General features: G+C 31.8%; 3 protein-coding genes across 4 annotated transcripts; 2 read left to right on the top strand and 1 right to left on the bottom strand.

Annotated features, from left to right (window-relative positions):
* The first annotated feature begins 2,950 nt into the window (after window positions 1-2,950).
* LOC18016901 (glutamine synthetase cytosolic isozyme 1-4) lies at window positions 2,951-6,006 on the top strand. Of its 2 annotated transcripts, XM_006400133.2 has the most exons (12): window positions 2,960-3,127; window positions 3,372-3,411; window positions 3,504-3,607; window positions 3,703-3,751; window positions 3,844-3,950; window positions 4,140-4,227; window positions 4,344-4,472; window positions 4,589-4,663; window positions 4,757-4,810; window positions 4,920-4,957; window positions 5,053-5,212; window positions 5,684-6,006. In XM_006400133.2, the coding sequence occupies exons 1-12, from the start codon at window positions 3,054-3,056 to the stop codon at window positions 5,834-5,836; spliced, it is 1,071 nt and encodes a 356-aa protein (XP_006400196.1). In that variant the 5' UTR covers window positions 2,960-3,053; the 3' UTR covers window positions 5,837-6,006. The 2 variants fall into 2 exon arrangements, with proteins under 2 accessions (XP_024011827.1, XP_006400196.1); XM_024156059.1 differs by lacking the exon at window positions 5,053-5,212 and having other exon boundaries at window positions 2,951-3,127; window positions 5,735-5,795.
* Window positions 6,007-16,797: 10,791 nt separating this feature from the next.
* Window positions 16,798-21,653, top strand: LOC18016900 (transcription repressor KAN1). The gene is made up of 6 exons (XM_006400132.2): window positions 16,798-18,037; window positions 18,162-18,238; window positions 19,141-19,186; window positions 20,047-20,194; window positions 20,913-21,021; window positions 21,111-21,653. The coding sequence occupies exons 1-6, from the start codon at window positions 17,278-17,280 to the stop codon at window positions 21,207-21,209; spliced, it is 1,239 nt and encodes a 412-aa protein (XP_006400195.1). The 5' UTR covers window positions 16,798-17,277; the 3' UTR covers window positions 21,210-21,653.
* Window positions 21,654-21,799: 146 nt separating this feature from the next.
* LOC18016899 lies at window positions 21,800-23,348 on the bottom strand. The gene is made up of 3 exons (XM_006400131.2): window positions 22,829-23,348; window positions 22,166-22,403; window positions 21,800-22,069 (listed from the first exon to the last, which is right to left on the bottom strand). The coding sequence occupies exons 1-3, from the start codon at window positions 23,192-23,194 to the stop codon at window positions 21,912-21,914; spliced, it is 762 nt and encodes a 253-aa protein (XP_006400194.1). The 5' UTR covers window positions 23,195-23,348; the 3' UTR covers window positions 21,800-21,911.
* Between the last annotated feature and the right edge of the window lie 140 nt (window positions 23,349-23,488).

The following is a 23,488-nucleotide window of genomic DNA, read 5'->3' as shown; positions in this document are numbered from 1 at the left end:
ATGACCAGATTATTTACAAATGTTTCAATAAATCAAATGAGATAAAGTGACAACCATTTAATAACACTGCTTTGATGTTATTCTCTTTTTTAAAAAGGTTTTAAAAAAACCAAAAAAACACTGGTTTCTAATTTATAAAGTCTATGTTCAATATGTACAAAAACTGAAAAACAATATTATACAGTCTGACGTATATATCTCTCATAAATTATATTACAAAAAAACTATCTTATACAGTTTGATATAAATTAAGAAAAAACAATATGATCTTCATGCATGAAGGATTGTTACTAGACAATTCGTAACATCAAAAAAAAGATTGACATAAAAAAAAACAATATGTTTGGAGGAATTCCTTTACAAGCATATGGACTGCTTGATTATTGTTTCGGGAAGTCATCCATTTAATTTCCACACCTTCGAGTTTCTCCATCCAGAATTCAGTTTATATATGCTTCAGAAATTTTACTTCTTATAAACGGAGAAATATATTTTATACTAGCTATAATATTTTAGATCGAAATCCTTAAAGATATATCAGAATATCTCATTAAGATACATTTAGTAATGATGACATATTTTTAAGATTCTCAATTTTGGTTATTAAATATACTATGGAATTGATGAGCCCAACGTTTTAATTTAGGCCCAACCTCTAGTTGACAAAAAAAAGCTTGTTATAGAAAGTGAGCCTATTATATTGAATTACGGCCCCATAAAATATGATTATACAGAGTAAAGAGACTGGGGGTCTTAACAAATAGTTATTTTTAAGCCCATTTGAAGCCCAACAGCATAAAAATTGGCGTTGCAATGTTTTTAAATGGTGTCTTCGAACACAATTAGTCTGTCCAGGTAATTAGTTGGCAGCTTAAGTCGATCGAGGTTCTAGTTATAGAACTCCAGTCCAGTATGTATTGATCCAAATGACTCGTAGCTAAAACTATATGTACAAAAAAAACTCTCTAAGGATCATAGCACTAAATTGTTCATCGTCTAAAATCGAATATTTCATGGGAAATACAAAATTTGTTATTCAAACTGTGAATTTCAAAAACTTATAGTTGTCGGATCTATCACTGAACTAGTAGGCTACTAGTTTGTACACCACCAGTTGTTGCATACATGTAATTCGAACAAAGCTATTTATAATGGCAGAAAACATTAAAATGAAGACTATTCTGTTGTTAATTATGCATAGATGTGTGAGTATATTATATGATTTAGGGAAAATAATAATAGTTCTGGGATAAAGTTTAAAACTAATACTAGTTAGAAGATAGTTACAAAAGCATCGGTCCAATTTATATGATTCAGGGAAATTAATAATAATTTTGATTGATACAACAACCCATCAGTCCAATTTATCATCACTTTCAGATACAAGTTGAAGTTGGGACTACGGGTGTTTGGAAGATTACGACTCTCCCACAAATGAAACAAAGAGCTTTCGAAATTTAATATATTTAAAGTTTTCATATAAGAAAATTGCTAGACAAACATACAAAGTACCCCAAAGTCACGGGAACATAATGACCCACCAACCAATTTCAATTATTATCACAAACTCAACATATATATCAGTAATTCTAATGATGTGAATATAAGAGCTGCAGTTATGATTTTTGGTTTCACTTCATTTTATTTTAGTTTTTTTTTCTTTCTAATTTTAAGTTTCGAAAATCTGTAAACTGTAAATAATTTCTTTTTAATAAGACTCTTATTTAGATTCAGCTTTAAGTTTTAGGCAAAATGTATATGTATTAAGTATTTTAAAAGTGAATGTTCTATTAGAATCATTTTCTTTAACAAATAAGTATTAATTTATTTTGCTTCTTCGTTTTGAAATAGTTTATAGTTTTTTTTGTTGTATTTAGTTTTTTTTTTGTAACGTCAAATACTTCATTGTATTTAGTTTTTTTTTAATCAATGTTTTTGGGACAATATATATATTTTTTGCCATTGGTTATGGTTAGAATGTATATTATTTTACGTACAATCAAATTTCTTTTCTATATTTGGAAAATTTAACACAATTTTGCATCACTAAGTAAAGCGAGCATAATAATACCCCGTGAAAACGAAGAGCGTATATAATTGTGAGAGATACGGTTAAAACGAGAATCTTGAGAAGATATAGTTTGGATCATAAATGAAATTAGTGGAAGCTTATGGCTCACCACTCAAATGTTTGAGCCCCACGACTTAGAAAAGTTTGTTCACGCATTTTCAATGTAAACAAAAATATTTTTTTCTTGGTGATTATTCAAACTCAGAGTTTTGGTCCAAAAGTTAAATCATTAACAAATGAAAAAATTTAGTAAATGAATCCTTTTTTTGGGTAAGATTGAAAGATTGAATGAATCTAATTTATTAACTTCCCGTACACCCGCTCTCTCTCTCAAAAGATTCTATTTGATTTATATATCCTTCCTATTTTAGATATAAATGATACTATTTGACTGTATTATTTTTGAGAAAAAAAAAGATTCTAAAAATATATATTCCCAATTTCCTAGTTAAGAAAAATTTAGTAAATGAATCTTTTTTTTTTGGGTCAAGAGTGAATGATTCTAATTTATTAACATCTCATAGAAACGCCCTCTCTCTCAAAATATTCTATTTGATTTATATATCCTTCCTATTTTAGATATAAATGATACTATTTGACTGTATTATTTTTGAGTATATATTAAAAAGTGTGGTAAATATGTGATTGTATTACACGTGAACCATGGTTAGGTGAGATTATATGGTAATTTTACCGGGACATCAAGTCAATAACTTTTATTTCCCTAAGATTTCCCTAAGTTACTGTAAATATAGAAGAATCTTATAACCTCAGAATCAACCAGAATCTCCTGATAATTTGCATTTCTAATAGTAGCCCGATATTTCCGCTTTCTCCGTATTATTTTCCCCCAAAATCACTTTCCATAGCAAAGTCAAGCATACACCTACCCCTTCTCTCTCTCCCTATATATAAACACTCGCAGGAATCTCTTTATTGTCACAAAAAAGAAGTTGGATTATTTTTTCAGATTCCTTAAAAAATGTCGGCACTTGCAGATTTAATTAATCTCGATCTCTCCAATTCCACTAAGCAGATCATCGCCGAGTACATATGGTCCGTACAATTCTTCATCGATCTCTGTCAAATGATCTATACTTTGTGGTTTAATCTATCATAGTAATAGATCAAAAGTTTTGGTTAATCTTTGCTTTTGCGTATGAGTTGGCGTTTATGTCTAAAATTATATTCCTCGTGGATATTTGTTAAATATGTGTGAGTGAAACCTTTGCTTGATATACTGAAAGATTTTGTATTGATTGAACATTTTGATTAATATTTTGTGATTCTTTATGAATAGGGTTGGTGGATCAGGCTTGGATATGAGAAGCAAAGCAAGGGTAAGAAAATATTATAATTTACAAAAAAAAAATGTAGAGCATTATCCGATGAGAATTTAAGAAATGATTATATTATTATATTATTACTGTAGACTCTGCCGGGACCAGTGAAGGATCCATCGGAGTTACCAAAATGGAACTACGACGGTTCAAGCACCGGCCAAGCTCCCGGTGATGACAGTGAAGTCATCCTCTAGTATGTTTCAAAATCTAATTAAAACAGCTATAAGTTAGTTAAATTTATAAATCATGAATTAATAAAACTGGTTTTTCTATGTGTTTGTTTTTTAGCCCTCAAGCTATCTTCAGAGACCCCTTCAGAAGAGGCAACAACATCCTTGTAATGACATATTTAACACATTAAATATAAAAAACTCTTCAAAATTGTTATATATTAATTTATTTTGGTTCTGGGATTTGATTTCGAATTAGGTGATGTGTGACGCATATACACCGGCCGGTGAACCGATCCCATCGAACAAAAGGCATGCGGCAGCCAAGATCTTTAGCGACCCTAGCGTTGTTGCCGAAGAAACATGGTATACATCTCTACAAAGAAATGTTTTGGCAAAGATTATTTCAATTTTCCTATAAGTTTGCATAGTTGTTTCTGGTCAACATCATCATCGGTTAATCTAAATTTTCAGGACCTTTGTTACGATATTTTCTTTTTTTGGTTGTAGTTATTTTCAATATTCAAATTAATTAATCAAATATTGAAAATTCAGGTACGGAATTGAGCAAGAGTATACTTTGCTACAAAAGGATGTTAAGTGGCCTGTGGGTTGGCCAGTCGGCGGCTTCCCGGGTCCTCAGGTAAAGCTTTTTCCGGCGAATCTTTTCACATACCCTTTGTGGAGTCAATTCCAAAAGTCCAGTTTTTTGCCCAAGAAATCATTTAGAGGAAAAAAAAATTAAATCTTTCAAAACAGGGACCGTACTACTGTGGAGTTGGAGCAGACAAAGCCTTTGGAAGAGACATCGTAGATTCTCATTACAAAGCCTGTCTTTACGCCGGAATCAATATCAGTGGCACTAACGGCGAAGTCATGCCCGGCCAGGTTTAAATTTTATCCCTTTCCTTTTGTAAATTCTTCCGATTCAAGCGATCGTATATAAATCGAATCCAGAACATGAAGAAGTCAAATCCCTGAAACTGATCGTGTGTGGGTTTCAGTGGGAATTCCAAGTCGGTCCAACCGTTGGAATCGCTGCCGCCGATCAGGTCTGGGTCGCTCGCTACATCCTCGAGGTATATATAAAATACAGTTATACACTCATGGTGATTTATACACACTGCCTCTCTGTTTCTCATATACTCTGTTTCTTTGGTACGTGAAAACAGAGGATCACAGAATTGGCTGGAGTTGTTCCCTCTCTGGACCCTAAACCAATTCCGGTTTGTTTTTACCATAACTGTAAATTAATCAATTAACAAAAATCTTTGATTTTTTTTTTTTTTTGTAAAGATTCACTCAACTTTTTTGTTTCTTTTTTTTCTACTTAAGGGAGATTGGAATGGTGCAGGAGCACACACAAATTACAGGTTTTTGTGTTGTAGAAGTTTCGCTCTGATTCTGTATATATGGTTTTTGCTCTGTGATCTTGATTTTTCTGAATATGGTTTTTGGTTATCTGCAGTACGAAGCCGATGAGAGAAGATGGAGGGTACGAGGTCATAAAGAAAGCGATAGAGAAGCTTGGATTGCGTCACAAGGAACACATCTCTGCTTATGGTGAGGGCAACGAGCGTCGTCTCACCGGAAAACACGAGACCGCCGATATCAACACTTTCTTATGGGTAAGAATTTTATTCCAATATACATTAATATTTTCATTAATCTTAATCCACTTTTTCCTATTTGTTCAGGTTTTCACAATTTCAAATATGTCAAACTTCATTAGTAGTTCATCTTTAAATTGTCATGCAATTCCATCTACCTCGAGATTGCAGATTTACAGGTTTTAGTTAGATTTTGGGTCTCCTGAGTTATGAATGGCCTTGTTTGCGGTTCAGGTTTTGTTTGCAGTCAAATATAACTCTTATGAAAACAAGTCGCTCTCTTCTTTCTTCCATAGCGGTTCGAATTCTGTTTTGATTTTATATATTTTGGATATAGAAACCCTAACCAAAAATTTTAAAACATATTCTTTTGGTTTCCTCTAGATTGGACACAGTTTTTCAACCAATCATCACCATTGTCGTGCTTTCATTGATCATTAATATCACACATTAGACTAAACAGCGATCTAACTAAACCGGTTTATACAGGGTGTGGCGAACCGTGGGGCATCGGTTAGGGTTGGTCGCGACACTGAGAAGGCTGGAAAAGGATACTTTGAAGATCGTAGGCCAGCTTCGAACATGGATCCTTACACTGTGACCTCCATGATTGCTGAATCCACGATCCTCTGGAAACCATGAAATAAGGAATCTTGAGCTTCAAGGAATCTCTAATATTAGCTCATGTTCGTTCTTCTAAGTTCTATGAAACATTTATCATTATGTTCTTTGTTTAAAAATGCTTTATTTTAGCTTTTCAAAAAAATATATTATGAGGATGATTGTTTTCCAGCTTTTACGTTAAAACTTTTGAACCGGATCTGAACTTTGACAGTGACCAAACCCGAAATTTGCAAATACTTCAAACTTAATTAGTATTACAACTTGGCCCAATATTTTGAATCCAAACTAAACCCAACCCGACCGGAACTGAAGATGGATGAAGAAAACATTTATGAATTAACGCATTCTATTGGGCGCGTTTCAGCTTTATGGACTCAAATTTACAACCTTTAAATATAGAAACCGTACCATTTCTATAATGATAAATGATCTGAACAAGAAGCAAGGAGACACAAAGAGTAATAATAGTACAAGATAGTATATACTAAACATAATTCTTACTGTTTTAAACTATCTCGGAATGCATTGATGTTTTATGTTAAAATCCAACGGTTGGGATCTGGGAACTCGTCTGGTTGATTCATATCAATTAAGAATTTAAGATTAAGTTCTCATTCATTGTGGTACCACAACATTGGCTCATTGGCACTACTAGAATTTGGTTTTTAAATTTAGACCCAGACAAATCAAAACAAAAAATTACAGGTCGACATTGACATGCATGCATATTTACAAGTGTGTATATATAATACATACATTTCTGTTGGATTTTTTTTTATATAAAAAGAAAATACATACATAGTTTGGAAGAAACTTGTTTCATTAAGTGAACGCTTCGGGGTTTTAAAAAAAGAAGAAGAAGAAGTAAATGCTTATTAAGCCTTTTCTCACAAAAAAAGAAGAAGAAGTAAATGCTTTAAGGGTTGAAATAAGCGAGTCAACAAAAGTTAGTAAAAGGTTACTGTGGTATGTGTTGTGTGTATATAGGACAATGCATTGCATGCATGCATTCGATTATCATTTAGTCATTATACCTTCATCATCTTGCAGCTTTTTTTAACTTTTGCTTTTTTTCTTCTATTGACTTTATCTTTTATTTTTAATTTTGTCAGAAGAAATAATACATTTATATAAGTGAGAACACAGAGGGGAAAAAAACTTTGGGAAAAGCACTTTGTTTATTGAATATTTACCTTTTTTTCTCTTCTGCTTTTAATCAGCTTTAGAGAAAAAAACAAATTCCAACCCAATAATAACTTTTTCTCACTTGTTATTAAATGCACTCTCTCAAAATAAAAAAGGAAAAATAGAAAAGAAAAGAAAGGAGCAATCATAAAGCAATCGATTACAAAATGATTTCATCACCTCTCACATCAGGCTATCTTTTCTGCAATGGGCAGAAAAGTCCTGTGCCCTTCTGTCTCTTCACATTTATCACTCTTTTTTCATTGAATTGCTCCTTCTCTCTCTCTCTCTCTCTCTCTCTCTCTCTCTCTCTCTCTCTCTCTCTCTCTCTCTCTCTCTCTCAACCTTAAACGTACATCAATTAATTAAGCTTTTTGATCCATTTATGCTGACTTTGCATTTGAAATATTCCTACACTTATGTCATTTTTTTATTTAGTGCCCACTTTTTAACATCTTGCAAAAAAGCTCATTTAGATTTCACACCTACTTAGAAAAATCCATTTCAACGTACGCATAAATGTGATGGGTTTATAGATAGAGTTTGTAATAAAAAAACTCTCATAACTGTGATGTGCTTATAGATTGTGATTGTTATTATTATCGTCGCCTTTGTTAATCTTTAATTGGCACATGATTCAGGTTCACGATTGAATATTAGACGATCTATGAGAAATATCTCTTACCAAATTATTAATATTTCTAACCACTAAGCATTGCCGGTTTAACAAAATCAATAATCTTAAAGCCAACACTTATGGATAATACAACTACTAACCAGGGATACTCATGGTGGCTAATAAACTACCTATGAATTTCATAAATTTAGATCAATGGCTAATAAATTGTTAGCCTGGAACTAAGAGAAATTGCATACCTTTGGATTAGACTCACTGTAGGCAATAAGAAAAAATTTGTTTATTTAGGTCGTTTTGGACCTCCGCAATTAGGGATCTCAAGCATTATACTAGCTAAGTTTTAGTCGCATAATACCTCAAAGATACCATTTACCATATCCAAATCCACATCATCATAATTTTTTAAGAATAATAACTACCAAGAATAGTGGATTTACTACATCAAAAAGAAAAATTTCCTAACATGGCGAACCTACAAACTAAGTTTTCTGTGTTCCTAATTCAAAACAAATTGGTAATCAATGGATTGGCCAATGTTTTATATATTATAAGTCTCATCAAACTTTCAATAGATAATTTAATTTCGGTTACTTTTTGGTGTAATTTCGAATCTAATCCCACTTTGAAACTGATAATATACCCCATTTGGATCATTTACAGATATGGTTGACAAATTCATGCTCTGATACTCTGTTAAGATTTATAAATTATTAACTCAAAATAACTAATAATAAATGAAAAATGTCCAATTCATGCTACTTTAGGTTCCATCAAACTTCTCTAACATCAGACCTGAATTAAAGTTTAATAAACAGAAAACCGAAGACAGGAGGTTCTAAAAAAAATTAAAGAGACAAAAATATAAATGTTAATCCCGGTCTGGTTTGGAACCTAGTCGGTATGATAAGTACAATATATGTATTATAGTTACGAGAGAGATGTTGGTGGGTGTCACAGTACATTCTTTGGTGTTGTGTGCTCTTTCACCCTCATAATATTCTAACTTTATTTATTAATCATAATAACAATATATAGACATAGAGAATTTGACGTTACATATATATATTTCACCAATTTAAATATAAAGATATGGACCCCCTCATGAGCAATAGACATCACATCTCTCTCTCTATGACTGTTGTTGGTTAATGAGACAACTACAACACCTTCATGCCACATCTCATTCTTCCCCAATCTTCGGTCTTGTCCATTGCATTTGAACCAACCCATGGTACAATTTGCCAATTCCTTAGGTCCCATCTCTTTTTTCTTTATTTTTTTTTTCCTATAGAAAGGAAAACAATTGGTGTCGTAAAAAAAAAAAGGAAAACAATTGGTATAGAGTAAACATTACAATAAGGATTTTTTTTTTTGGGGGGGGGGGCAAAAAAAGTTTTGTTTGATACTGTTTCATAAGAAAGCTAGCACTGGTGATCGATAAGTTTTACAAATACATCATTGAGGAATCAATATACTGTATGTATATATATATATATATATTATGGGATAAGTATATAGATGTGCTTTTTAGTTATCTTTGATAAATTATTTGATTTATTTGTTGGAGTGTTGATTCCAATTATTTTTAAAATAAATATTTTCCATTTTAATGCACTACTAAATTTCGTTAAATTTTGATGTGCACCTTACAAAAAATTAGATGTCGTATTATTGGTAAAGTGCAAATATTCTTATGTACGTGTTCCGAAATAGTAACACTAGTTTTTTTCACCCTGTTAGCCGTGCAACTTCATTATGTGATAGGAAATATATATAGCTTCTTAGCTATAACTTTACAAAATATAAAAGGGGATCATAATGTCAACCTTTTTCTTGTTTCCTTCTTTTCGAGACTGGAAGCGAATGAAATAATTGAATTCACAACTCTAGAAACTTTGCTATTTGCATATCATAAAGCGGTGGGTCCAAAATAACCCTAAGATTATATATCGAAAATACGTAAAGCTTAAAAGTAGTTTTTCGGTGTTTCTTTAAACAAAAATATGGAAGAAGTATTCGCTTTATTCCCAACTAGAATGGCCACTTGAGAGTTGAGACTTGAGAGGGATATTTTTGCACGGTGAAAGTGAAAGGAAAGAAATAGAAATGAAAATAAAAGTGAATAAGCATATTATGTATCATTGTTCATGAGACAATGATGAATAAATCATGCTGGGCTATTCCCATGTAAATACCAAAAAACCAAAAGGAAAACAAAAAAGAATTAAAAGCTTGACGCATAAGACAAAACAAAAATTATCACCATGTTTTTCATCAAACTAGTCTAATAGTATTACTTTAAAATAAAATATCTAGGAGGTGATGAAACCAACATTCTTTGCATTTCCCTTTTTATTCTTATTTGTTACACAAGTTGTTTACTATGGATAAACCTTTGTACCATTTTAATTTAAGTTTTTAGTGAAAAAACCCCTCAACTAAGTTTGAATCGGATAGAAACCCTTCAACTATTTTTGTAATGTAAAAACCCCTTAACTAAATTTTCATAATAATTTAACCTCTCCGTGAATAGTACCGTTAAATCTTAACGGATTACAGCTAAATGAAAACGTGAAAACGAAATGACTTCAATAAAAAAACCTAAAATCGATTTGAAACTAAAAATTCCCAATTTAAAAATTAGGGTTTTTCATTCAATTTGAAAATCTCTGAAATTCTTCTTCTTAGTAAATTTGTTGGAGGAAGAAGAACCAGGTTTTAAACATCAAAATAAAACAGCTGCTTCATCTTCTTCCAAACTTCAGATTTGTGATTCTTTCTCCTCTTTCTCCCAATTTGCGAAAATATTTCTCTCAATCCAAGGGCTTTTCTCTCAAATTTGTTTTAATCAACACAACAAATCATTTCAATTTCACCCAATTGACTTCCAAACCATAAAAACTACTTAAAATCACACTTTCAAAAATTGGGGTTCATCAATTTAGGTTTAAAAATTTGGAGATTTTAGAAATTATGTTTAATTTGGGATTCTTATATCTGGTTTTCAAAAAGCTTGTTGTTTATAGTAAAAATCATGTATTTTTTGCTAAAAAAGAACGATTTATTAAGATTTGACGGTGTTGTTCACAAAGGGGCTAAATCATTATGAAAGCTTAGTTGAGGGGTTTTTACGTTACAAAAATAGTTGAGGGGTTTTTATCCGATTCAAACTTAGTTGAGAGGTTTTTCACTAAAAGCCCTTTAATTTATAACGCTGTTGAGAAGAAAAAATTTGTTTTTAAAAGTAAAAACTTAAAACTACAATATATATATAGACTCAATCATACCGATTATTTTAATGATAATTTATGAATGATATAACAAAATTGAAATTGATCACATATGGTTTTTTAAAAAATTTATGTGATCCCATTTTAAACAAATTTGTCAATATATATTCTCAAAATTTAATTAAACTAAGAAAATAATCAATACCAAAAATATTATGATCATGGTTATATTATATTTACTAGGAACACCTCACAAGAAAACACTTTTGCAAGACGCTCCAATGGGGTCGATCATTTTTCTTATATTCCTTAATCAAATATATATCTTTCCCTCTCTCAATAAGAAAAGTGAGCAAACACAATTTGTTTAGTCCAAATATATATTTTTCCCTTCTCTCTAATGTGTAGGACAATATTTCCATAATGGTAACAGAATGCAAGAAACATGTGGGTCCATTACAAAAAGTTAAATTAATATTCAACATACATATAGACAGAGGATGACAGCTGGTTTATTAGGCAGCTTTAGAGTCTTGCCTTTTGCCCTACTTGAATAATTTTCACTAAACACTCTTTTGTGTGTGTGTAACAACTAATCACACTCTCATTTATTTATTCATTCATTCGATTTTAATAACTATAATTCACTATGAATCCAAATCATATTGAGTTTCAGATCTACACCCACCAAATAAATAACACAGTACTTATGTCTGATTTTTACCGGTAAATTAAAGCATAACCATATATATATGCATGTGTCAATGCGTAGATTAATTTGTAAAGCTTTTAAGGTCGTCCAGGTAGTTCGATTGTTTTCAATATGAATGGGACTTATAGCTTTAGCGAATCCATTGCATTGAGTCACCAATCTTAACTAAGCCCATGCACTACTACATGCGAGTTTTTAAAATAATTTAGAGTTAATCAATATGTATCAGTCCAGTTTTGCTTACAATATCCAGTTTGAAGCCTGAAGCGAATGAAATGTTAAGCTCTAGTTATTTTTTGATGCCTGGTTTGTCACATTTTGAAAGTTGCGGGCCGAATGTAGATAAAACGTAAATAACAGTCCCTTTTAAAAAAAATATGGGTTTGTTTGCAAATATTCTTTGTTTTGGCAAGAATTTATTCATCTTCTACAAATTGACCTATTTCTTTTTTGTGACAAAAAACGTATTTTAAGGGTAAATCTTGCATATCTTTATAATACTTTGATTAAGGAAAGTTGCAAATCAAAATAGAAAAAAAAAGAGGGTATGATTTAAGACAAGATGCAGATTTATATCCATCAACGTACGAAATAAAATTAATAATAAAAAATAGAATGTGTGACAAAGAGATATGAACGTCAACGGATTGGTAGAATCAACGGAGACTTTCATTCTCCGATATATTCCAAAAAGGTGTAAATTATTAATATAGACAATATGGAACCTCACGTTCTGTTGGATCCATTTAATGCGTGCAGTGATAATTTATTTAATTCTATATATAAACAAATAAATAGTAAACTTAAAAATAAAACAACATTAATTGTTTAATCACTTGTCATATTGGATCTCAGTCACACCGACGTACGTTAGTGTCCATGCGTTATATTATCACACGTATATAGTTCCAGCCACTGAGCAGTTTATTCGGATTTACTAATTATGCTTTTTCTTGGTAAGAAAATGATAATACAAATATTTCTTAGTCTCTTATTTTACTTTATTCTTTGTACCGTTGTGTTGTGACAAGAGCATTCACAATTCACATACTTTCTTTTTCTGTTGTAACTATCATTCACATATACCTGACTAGTATTCGATACAAAACTTAAACATAATAAAATTATTCTTTCTTTACAACACTATTTTGTTTGTAAAATAACAATCCCACAACACTAAATGAAATTATTGTCCTCTCAATGCTCACCTCTTCCTTTCCATTCCACATTTTTTTTCAAAAAATTCCCATCTATTCAATTCTACAATATTATCAGTATTAGGATATTAGTCATGATGTATTTTGTTTTCTCTGTGGATACAAAGCAATTAATATTTTAAGCAATCATGAGAAAAAAAATCGGTATTTCGGATGGTATCCCATTTACGAATCACATTCTTATGATTTTTTGTTTCCAGGAATTGTTATAAATGGAAATTGTTATATTTTTCGTTAAACGCCAATCTAATGACAGTAGTCAAAACATTAGAATAATGCACGTAGCATGAAGCAGAGGAAAAAAATAAAAAAATATAGACATACATGCAATATAATGGACGTACATTAATTATCTCTCTCAAATTAGCAACTAATGAATGGAAGACACGTAGGGAGTAATTTGGTAGGAAAATAAAAGGCCCCTGCTTTAAAAAATTAATGTTTATTCAAAGAAATATTTACTGGCACGTATATATCATCAAGTACAAAACAAACTATGTACGTAAAATTATAAATTAGTATCGTTTCATTTATAAATTTTTGATGCAAACAAATTACTATATATATGTATATTTAAAAGGTTTTAAAGTCATTAAAATCTATAATTATCTTTAGTTAGAAAAGTTTTATTGTAATTTTATAAATGTTGTTTTAATAAAATTATTTAAACCTGAATATTATCAAATTAAGGTGCATAGGATTATCTAGGTTTATGGATAACAATGTCATTCATAAACAGATACACATCATCAATCTAAACTGGGGAATCAAATTCGAAATTTTCATTCCAAAATTTTTAAAATATGTTTGTTCAATTAACTTGAAATTGTTACGCAGATGTTTTGATAGTACCTAATGTTGGTAACTCGACGGGAAAAGCATCAAATGTAAAACATAATCGAGTGGCATTTGAAACAATACAATATAACATGCTCTGATTATGAACAGTGAATATATATATATATATATATATATGAGCCTTAATTTAAAATCTCCTAATCATCTAGTATACTACATGTATATATTTTCATAGTTTGTTTAACCAAATACTAGAAGGATTGCTTTCTTAACAAATAACAATTACCTTGACAGTTTTACTCCACCAACTCTATTTAGAGTATGGTTGCTGCACATATTTACCTGTCATAGCCAGTTAAATTGTTTCCGTAGAAAACAACTTTTCATTTTGGATATATGAATTTGTTATCCGCTTCCTAGCTAAATTGAATGTATTTTGGATATTTCTAGACACTGAAATTTTTATAAATGAAAGAATAAAACATAAGAGCAAAAGGAAAGCTTATGTCCTTCGAGAAATTAATGGGGGCACAGAATCCGATCAAACGTTAATAAGTAAGCCAAAAATCAAGCTTCGTTTCTCTCTAGTTTCAATGTTTCTTTAATTAACTAAACAGAAAAAGGTTTAGTTCCCTATATAGGAATTAATGGATATGCTACCACACTATCCCATCAATTAATGATAATCCTTTGGGGGAAGCCTAGGGTTTTAAATAAAATAATCAAATTTCGACAAGTATAAATGTAGCTCGTTGAGGGACAAAAAAAAAAAAAAACTAGCTCGTACAGAAATTTAAAATAGATATTGCTAGGTTTGAAATATAGGAATTATAAATTACTGAATTCAAATTTTCTAGTAACTAAATAAATATATATACTAATGTATCCTAGGGGTTTTAGAAACCCAATTCAAAATTAGAAATGGACCTCGTTCAGAGTATATAGCTAGGGTTGTACTTAATTATATAACTCACAGAAATATGTCCAAAAACTGCAAGATAGTGTACAAGCTTTACTTTTCAATATCATATCCATTTATATATTCCAATATCATATAAATTTAATTTTGTTAGTATATTTTATTATTATTATTTCATCCATTATGATCTATGGAGCTGGTCAATAAGAAAAGATTATAATATATTGATCGTCATGTTAGGAGAGAATAGTTAATTTTTTCTTAGAAGACAAAAAAAAGGGAATATTTGGGAGAATGAAAAGGGAATTAGAAGCAAATCTATAGGTTCTTAGAGTTTACTTGTTTTTGTTTACTGAAAGAAACAAACAAAATCTGCTTTCTGGCTGAATATTTTCTTTATATTATATATTATTAGTTTCACGTATATAAACCTGAAACAATTATACGTTACAATAATAGATTTGATTCTTATAAACATGACACATGGTTTATGTACATATACATACGGAGCGCCTTGTATTGTACACACGAATGTAATGTGGATGCGTATAGCATCTATGTGTATCATGCATGTATGTATGAATTTGAAGAGAAAGGTACTTTTTGTAATACGTTGCTCTTTTTTTCCCTACCTTTGGAAGGCAAAACACAAAGTATATATTCCAAATCAAAGTGGAAATAAAACACCGAATTGCTTCGAAGAAAAATTATCGAATATTTGATAAAGTACTATCTAAGTCTATACCTTTTATATTTTCAAAAATCACATAAAAATAACCCATAAGGTAAACCCAACAAAGTTTAGTAAACTTATAAACCAACATAATTTTTTTAAAAAAAAGTTAAGAAAAATGTGAGAATACATAAACAAGTCAAAATTTATGGAATTAAAAACATCGTAGCAAACGATTTTTAAGTTTCGTAATATAAATGAGCTATATACAGAAAAAAAATTATATGACATTTCACTTTGATTTGGCTTTAATAGAATTGAAAAATTGGTCAAACAAGTAACCAGTTGATTTTATAGTCTACATAGCTCTACGAACTAAATGTCTATACGAGCAAAAAAAAGGTCTATATGAGCTATTCATAAACTCAAAACGTACTGGTATTTAATATATATTTATCTCTTTAGGTATAGTTGAACAATCTACGGACGGAAACTTGAATTTGTTTGATTCCAAAATCGTACTAAATATTAAATATAACAAAAAAAGTGAATAGAGAGTGAAGTGAGAAGCGAAGAGAGTGGGGGAGAAAATAAAAAAGGAGTCAGAGAGAAGGCAGTCTCTTTCTCTCTCTCAACATATGTATCCCGTCGTCTCCGGGGTACCAAAATCAAAGCACTCTATTTTTATTATATTTGTATATATTTTTGTATTTGTTTTTTTCTTCTTGTTTTTTATTTATTTATTTAACTTTGGCTTTTGCTTTGACTCTAGATTTAGATAGGACAGAAGAGAGCGACCCTTTATTCTCTCTCTCCTCTTTGTACTCTTCTCCAATATTTTTTTATTAATATCCTTCATGATAATCTGTGAACATGTAATTTTTATCTAACAATCGAGTTTTTGTTTTATTACTCAAGGTTTAAAAGTAGTATAAAATTAAATTAAATTTATTGGATCTATATACAATCATCAACATGTATATATTGCTGACAAAAACATACAGCTTACGAGTTTAAGTTTTTTTTTGTCGTAGCTTACTAGTTTTAGACTTTAAGTTACTATCGTCGATATGTTAGAACTAATATTTAATTCAAATAATTCATATTGCTGGTAAAAAAAACATGTATGCATTGTTAAAAGATGTATATATTTTTATTTTATCTATGTAAATAGACCGATTATGAATACTTTTTTTGTGGTTTAAAAAAGATCCATTATAAATTCATAAAACATGCATTACAAATTTCCGCTTATTAAAATCAATAGGAGAAAAATAAAGTCGATAAAAATTAAAATTTTCAATAGTCAATACGATCAATGTAATTAAGTTACTGACTTGCTAATTACTTTAGCGAAATCAATAGTATAACTTAGCCGTAGAGCATTTTGTACATGGGTTTGCTTGGTGAAAGAAAGGTGAAAAGGGACAAATTTAAAATATCATCCTAAAATAAATTTAAAAAGCTTAAAATACTTGGAGTAAACCAAATTATAATTTTGCCCTCTCTCAACTATCGTTTTCTAAGATATACTCTCGAGGAACATACACACATACATGTACTGTACATACACACGCATCTCTCTTCTCTCTGTCTCTCTTACCTGTTTTAATTTTCCTGGATTTAGTTTTATTCCTTCTTTCTCTTCTGCCTTTGCTTCACAACACACATACCTCTCTCTCTTTCTTCTCCTTCTTTCTCTCTCTCTCTGCGTCTTACTTTGAGCATGTTTGTTTCTTCAAGAAGATCATTACTCAACTTCTCTCTCTTCTCCTCCTTCTTATTCCTTTTTAAAGCTCCTCTTTAACTTCATCACTCTCACTTTCTCTTTTCTTTCTGAGATATAGAGAGAGAAATAGAGAAAAAAATCAAATCTTTGAGACACCCTTTTGACTTCTTTGCTCAAAGAATCCCTCTTTTATTTTTCCCTTACAGAAAAATCATTTTAAATTCCGAAGCAAAACCCTTAAGATAAAAATAACAAAAAGAAAACTCATCACCCATCATCATCATCATAATCATCATCATCATCACCATCATCAGTAGATGCAACAATAGCAAGAGAGGTTTCTTAAAGGCTGTTTAATTATGTCCATGGAAGGAGTTTTCTTAGAGGAACCAAAATCAAACACAAACGCTACTCTCCCTGATCTGTCTCTCAATATCAGTCTCCCAGATATTCATCATCTTCATCACAATGAATCTTCCAAAGAACTTTCTCGAAGATCATCCCAAACCGACAACAACAATCTCATCAACAGATCATCAAACTTCGAACTCTCCTTATCTCATCATAATCACCCTAGCTCGAATCCAACCACTAGAATCCTCCATTGTCCTGAGCGAAGAAACCTCAATCTTTCTCATCATCATCAGCATTACAACAACCCCATCATCAATGGTGGAAGTCTTCATCAAAGGGTCGATGAATCCGATATTAATAACCTCCACCGTCCGATTAGAGGCATCCCGGTCTATCACAACCGTTCATTCCCTTTCCACCAACAAACCTCTCCTTCTTCTTCTTTACCTTCTCTTGGAGGAGGAGACTTGGATCAAATCTCAATCTTAAATTCATCTTCCGGCTATAACAACGCTTACAGATCATTACAATCTTCCCCTAGGCTAAAAGGTGTTCCATTGCATCACCATCATCATCATCATAATCACTATGGAGTCGTTGGATCTTCAGATTCTTCTTCTCCTCATCATCATCATGGGATGATTAGATCAAGATTCTTGCCTAAGATGCCGACAAAGCGGAGCATGAGAGCTCCGAGGATGCGTTGGACGAGTAGCCTACACGCGCGGTTTGTTCACGCCGTTGAGCTTCTAGGCGGCCATGAAAGTGCGTATTTATTATATACATACACTCACATTTATATCATGATCGCACTCTAAAGAATCTTCCCTTTTTTCTTCAGTTTTCTTCTCAAAGTTTGAATCTTTTATTGTTCTTGCTGTGAATCTAGGAGCAACTCCAAAGTCGGTTCTTGAGCTCATGGATGTAAAAGACTTAACTTTAGCTCACGTGAAGAGCCATTTGCAGGTAAATCAAAACTCTACTTGAAACTAAATTAAAATTTTATATGTTAATTTTGGTTTTTCTCTCATCTTCTTATTGGTTCCTTTCTCCTATATTATGAGTCTAGTCAAGTTAGTTCTTTACCAATCAAGATTCTCTAATTGGAGATATTTCATAGTTTTCATCACCATCATCATGTCTCTCTCTTCTCCTTTCCGTTGCACAAAAACAGCTTAATCAAGAAACAAGATTTTTGTGTACATATATATCATCAGAGCAATGAATACTGTTAAAGTCTTCACAGCTCGTGCTCCGACTCTAATGTCTTATTTTTATTTCCTTGTTTTGTCTTTGCTTTAGGCTTAGTCCTTTTTTTTTTTTTGAAGACATGGCACAATTGCCAAGAAATTGAAGCAGTTGAATGAATTTAAAGAGAGAAAAGAGAGAGTAGTTATAGCTTTAAGAGACTGAAACCTTTCAGAGATTTAATAAACTATTGAAGAATTGAGATGATAGAATTCATTTTGATTATAATTCTTGTTTTAAAATAAACTAGGAAGAGGGGACAAAAGTAGTCATTATTACTCAATGATAATAATACAATCTTTCAATTACTCAACCTTCTTTCAGACATCAACCTCGTGGTCTTAAAACGATAAATAAATAATTAAATGTACAACACTAGTTCCAAGACATACCCAGAAAACCACACATTTGTGTTATATTATTTATTTAATTATATAAAGTTCATATGTGTCTGCATATATGTCTTCAGTTTTGTCATCTGTATCATCATATATTCAAAATAATATATTTAGTTTAATCAGGATCTTTTGTCCGTTTTATTTTGTTTTATCTGTATCCTTAATCAGATTTATGGCTTATTCTTTAGTAATGCTCTCATGCCTTTTACTATTTTTTTACAGATGTATCGAACTGTTAAGACCACTAACAAGCCTGCTGCTTCATCAGGTACGTAATATTCCGAACAATTCGACCTGACTTTACACACACACACATATGTAATGTTATGCATATTCACATTTCTTTAATATAGGTTTTTACAGCTTTATATATGCTAAAGAGATGGCACTCGTTCATAATAAGAAATTCGCCAACAAAAATATTTAATTGAGGTCCAATATATATAATTTATGGATCATGATGATTATATATTTTTTTAATAAAAAATCATGATTATATCAGTTAATTTTCAATTAGAATGTGAATATGTGATTGGATATTTTTTAACGTAGAAGTATTACTATTTTATTTTTTCCTTATTTTCTATTTGATTTTACTATTTATTTCCACTATACTTCTACTATTCACTTTTCCCAAAAATAATTGAAAGACAAACCCTAAATAATGGTCAAACTCAAGGCTTTATCTTTCTTTTGATTGAAACCCTAAGTTAAGTGGTCAAAGTTCAAACCAAGCCAAATAAACATTCATCCCCAACACTGATATTTTCTAAGAATACGGAAAAAATTCTATGGAAGGATTACATTATAGACTACATAGTCAAATCCAAAACATTATTCATACATTGAAACAATATCAATTCTTTTATATTCCTCATGGATTGTGTATGTTTGTTTAACTAATAATAATAATGATTCATATATTGTTATTTGGCACATTTTTCAAGTTTTTAAAATTGTTTTTTGGATCAAGCCAAAAACTGATATAACATTTAAAGAAAAGCAATTTCGTCACTGCATTGTCTTTTACCAAAAGCATACAATACTTGTGTAGTTTTAAACATGAACCCTTAAAGGGTAAAAAGAATTGAGATGAAACTTGATAAAAAGTTAAAAATCAATTTTCAGATGGGTCAGGAGAAGAAGAAATGGGCATAAATGGAAATGAAGTTCATCATCAATCATCGGCAGATCAAAGGGCACAATCTGATGATACTTCTCTTCATCAAGAAATTGACTTTCCTTCCACACAACCTCGTTGGAGTAACTCTTCACGGTACGTTTACGTATTATAATCTTTTTTTTTTTGGTTGAATACGTATTATAAGCTTATTATACACATATGTACACGTATCACACACACGATACGTCTATACATTTTGTTTTTGTTTTTGAATAGTACTGTTAATATCATTGAGAAACGAGAGCGCTTTGTAGTTAGTTAAGTACCAAATCTTAACCAACCATTAAATAATCAATCCTTGCAAAAAAAACATAAACATGGAGAATCTATAAAGAAACAGAGAAAAGATGAAAAAGATAAATAGCCAATGTTGCATCAGGTCGAGAAACGTATATACATAACCATGATTTCCCGCTAATTTAAGTGAGATCAACGAAATCTGATATATGATTTAGGTTTCTCTTACCTAATTGTTCCTACTTCCTACCAAGTTCATATACCAATTCTTTGGTTTATCCCATGCATATATCTATTTTCATCTAACAAAAATATAAATTTGGATGATATTTTCTATTTGCTTTGTTCCTATTAAGTGAATCAATTAAAGTGGTGGTTTTTGTGGATTTGAGAAAAATACAACTATTATCAATTGTTACTGGTATAGTTAGCAGAAAGAAGCGGCCTCTTATATTATTTTCAATAAAAGTAACACCTACTTTATTATAGTTTATAAATACAAAGAAATAAAAATTTATCCATGTTTTATTTGATCAATTTGTTTTACTTTTCTTTTCTTTAAATCATACAACAGAGAGACATGGCCATTAAGTAATAACTGCTCAAGCGACATAGATACGATGATCAGAACATCATCAACATCAATGACCTCTCACCATCAAAGATCCACCCTTCAAAACCAGGTTCTAATAATAATTCTTATATAACCATATCCACAGATATTGTTTTTCCTAGGTCTTCTTTAATTTAATATATTAAAGTAAACTCGCAGGAGCTAAGGTCGAACGATCAAGCAAAGAGGTGTGGAGATCTTAGTAACAATCCAAGTTTGGAGTTCACATTAGGCAGACCAGATTGGCACGAGAAATGACTTTCTTGATCCATTCCGATTTGAATATATATATATATATATAATCGTTTGTCTCTCTCTATATATTTATATATATACTCGGAGCATGTATGCAGTTACCTCGTTGTGACGATGAATTTCTCAGAGGAAAAGTAGAACACGTAGAGAGCCAAGGCGCTCAAGAGTGTTGATTTTTGCAAGAAGGAAGAAACTTTGGGGCTTCTTCTTTTCAAGTTCCATTGATGATTTGACTATCAAGTGAATGATCAATGTATGAGTTTTTGTTTCGGTTTTCCGGGGGTTGATCTGGTGTGATCATCATAAGTTGTATAATTGGAAGATCATCAAATTTGGTGAAAGATTGGATTTTTAAAAGCCTCTTGGTGGTTAGAGAGTTTTTAGTTATCTTTGGGTTTTTGCAGCTGGAATGTAGAGAGAGATATCTGAGTTGAGATTTCATATGTATATACTGAATCCTAAAGTACATAAACACAAATGTATGCATACACAGGTCCAAAATCCGAATCCAAACGCAGACATTGATCATAAATGTTCACGATTGGTTTTAAAAAAGATTCTGCTGGTTCTCTGCCTTTTCACAACAAGCTCAGTATATAAACATTAATTTATATAAACTTCCATCAACAACACGCTTGACCAAAACTCGGGGTTTATCTACAAACAGTAGAGACTTTAAAAAGAAGAGGAGAAAGAGACGGATTCTCAGCTGGAGGTTTCGATGTTCACCTCTCGATCTTTGTGTTGAGGACGACTGAAACTGTTACCTGAAATGGCTGATCCCATCACTGAAACCGATTGCTTCGCCAAACGCAGGCTTCCTCTTGCTCCCAACCAAACAGCATAGAAAAACCCAACCCAACCTGACCAATGCAAAATTTGTTTCATTCTTCAATACACAAGAGCCTTTTAGAATTTCATTTCAAGATTCCAAAAACAGAATCAGAGCAGAGTATAACCTGAAGCAATTAAGACGGAAACAACAGCTGAAATTGTAGCGGCAGAGATGACGAATGCAGCAACGGATAAGGCTCCGATGTAAATAGCAGTCAAGGAGAGAAAGAAGAAAGCCAAGAAGCCACCAGCAACAGCGAGTGAAATCAGAAGAGAGATTATAATTGCATTGGCCGTTGCAGCTACAAAGAAGAGCGTGAAGACAACCAACGCCATTGTTGTAAGCAGAACTATTGTTCCCATCTGCAGCAAACAAGATTAACAAAAATTTGACTCAAATGGTTTCAGTAAAGCACTAAACTTTTCATCAAAGGTAAGAGTTACAGGACCAAGAAGATTTAGTGCACAAAAATGTTAACTTTTACTTCAGGAATCGAAGATATTTGAAATTGAGAATCGTCTCTAATTAGGGAACTAAAGAAATTTGAAAATTCAATCATCGAAGGTACCCAAGAAATTTCACTCAAATGGGTTTCCATAAAGTACCAAACTTTTTACATGAGAGTCGATCATCAATGGTAAGAGTTACAGAACCAAATCCGATTTAGAGCACATAAATTGGGGGCAAATCGAATGCTAAAGTTTATAATAAAACCAATTTCAACATCATCTTGAGAAGGAATGAAATCTATCTGATTATGAATCGAGCCAAATCAAAACCCACTTACAGTGATGACAAGCAGTGCACGAAGCGGGCTTCCCCGACGAGTCCATTGGAGAATCTCGCATGAAGTTTTTCGAGAAGCTTCTCGAAGTTTCGGGCCATTCTCGGCGACGGAGTTTCTTATTCGTTGAAGCAGAGAAGACGAGGCCTCCCCGGATTTCGAATCCGGAAATAGAATCAAACCGATCGTGAGGCAAAGCAAGGAGTAGAGGCTCTCCGAATCATCCTCCTCCTCCCCATAGTCGCGACGATTGATCGTCCCTCGGTTGACGATTTCTCCGACATCATCGCCATCGCCATGGCCACCGCCACCGACAGCTTCGGCGTAGGTTTTATTCTTATCCGTCTCGTCGTGATGATCTGGCACCATTTTTCTCAGACTGGTCGTGGGACGTAGAAAACTAACCAGCTGTTTCGATCGGATTTAGGAATTGGAGTAAGGGGACAAAAAACTTGGGGATTTTTAACAGATAAAATATGGAAACAGCTGTTTAGTTTTTGTTAGGAGAAAATCCGCCATGTGTAGCACCGACGTGGCCTGAAACCCCCAATAACCGGTTTTGATACATCTCAGGTTCGTGTCATCAACGCGCTTCACATGCGAGTGTTCTTCTCTTTCCTTTTTAGTTTTATCATTTGGGCTTGTAAGGCTTCTGTTAAGGCC

The sequence above is a fragment of the Eutrema salsugineum genome, unplaced genomic scaffold (assembly GCF_000478725.1).
Source record: "Eutrema salsugineum unplaced genomic scaffold, Eutsalg1_0 scaffold_2, whole genome shotgun sequence".
Taxonomy (NCBI): Eukaryota; Viridiplantae; Streptophyta; class Magnoliopsida; order Brassicales; family Brassicaceae; genus Eutrema; species Eutrema salsugineum.
The sequence above is the reverse complement of the archived record's forward strand: the minus strand, read 5'-3'. Positions and strand labels throughout refer to the sequence as shown.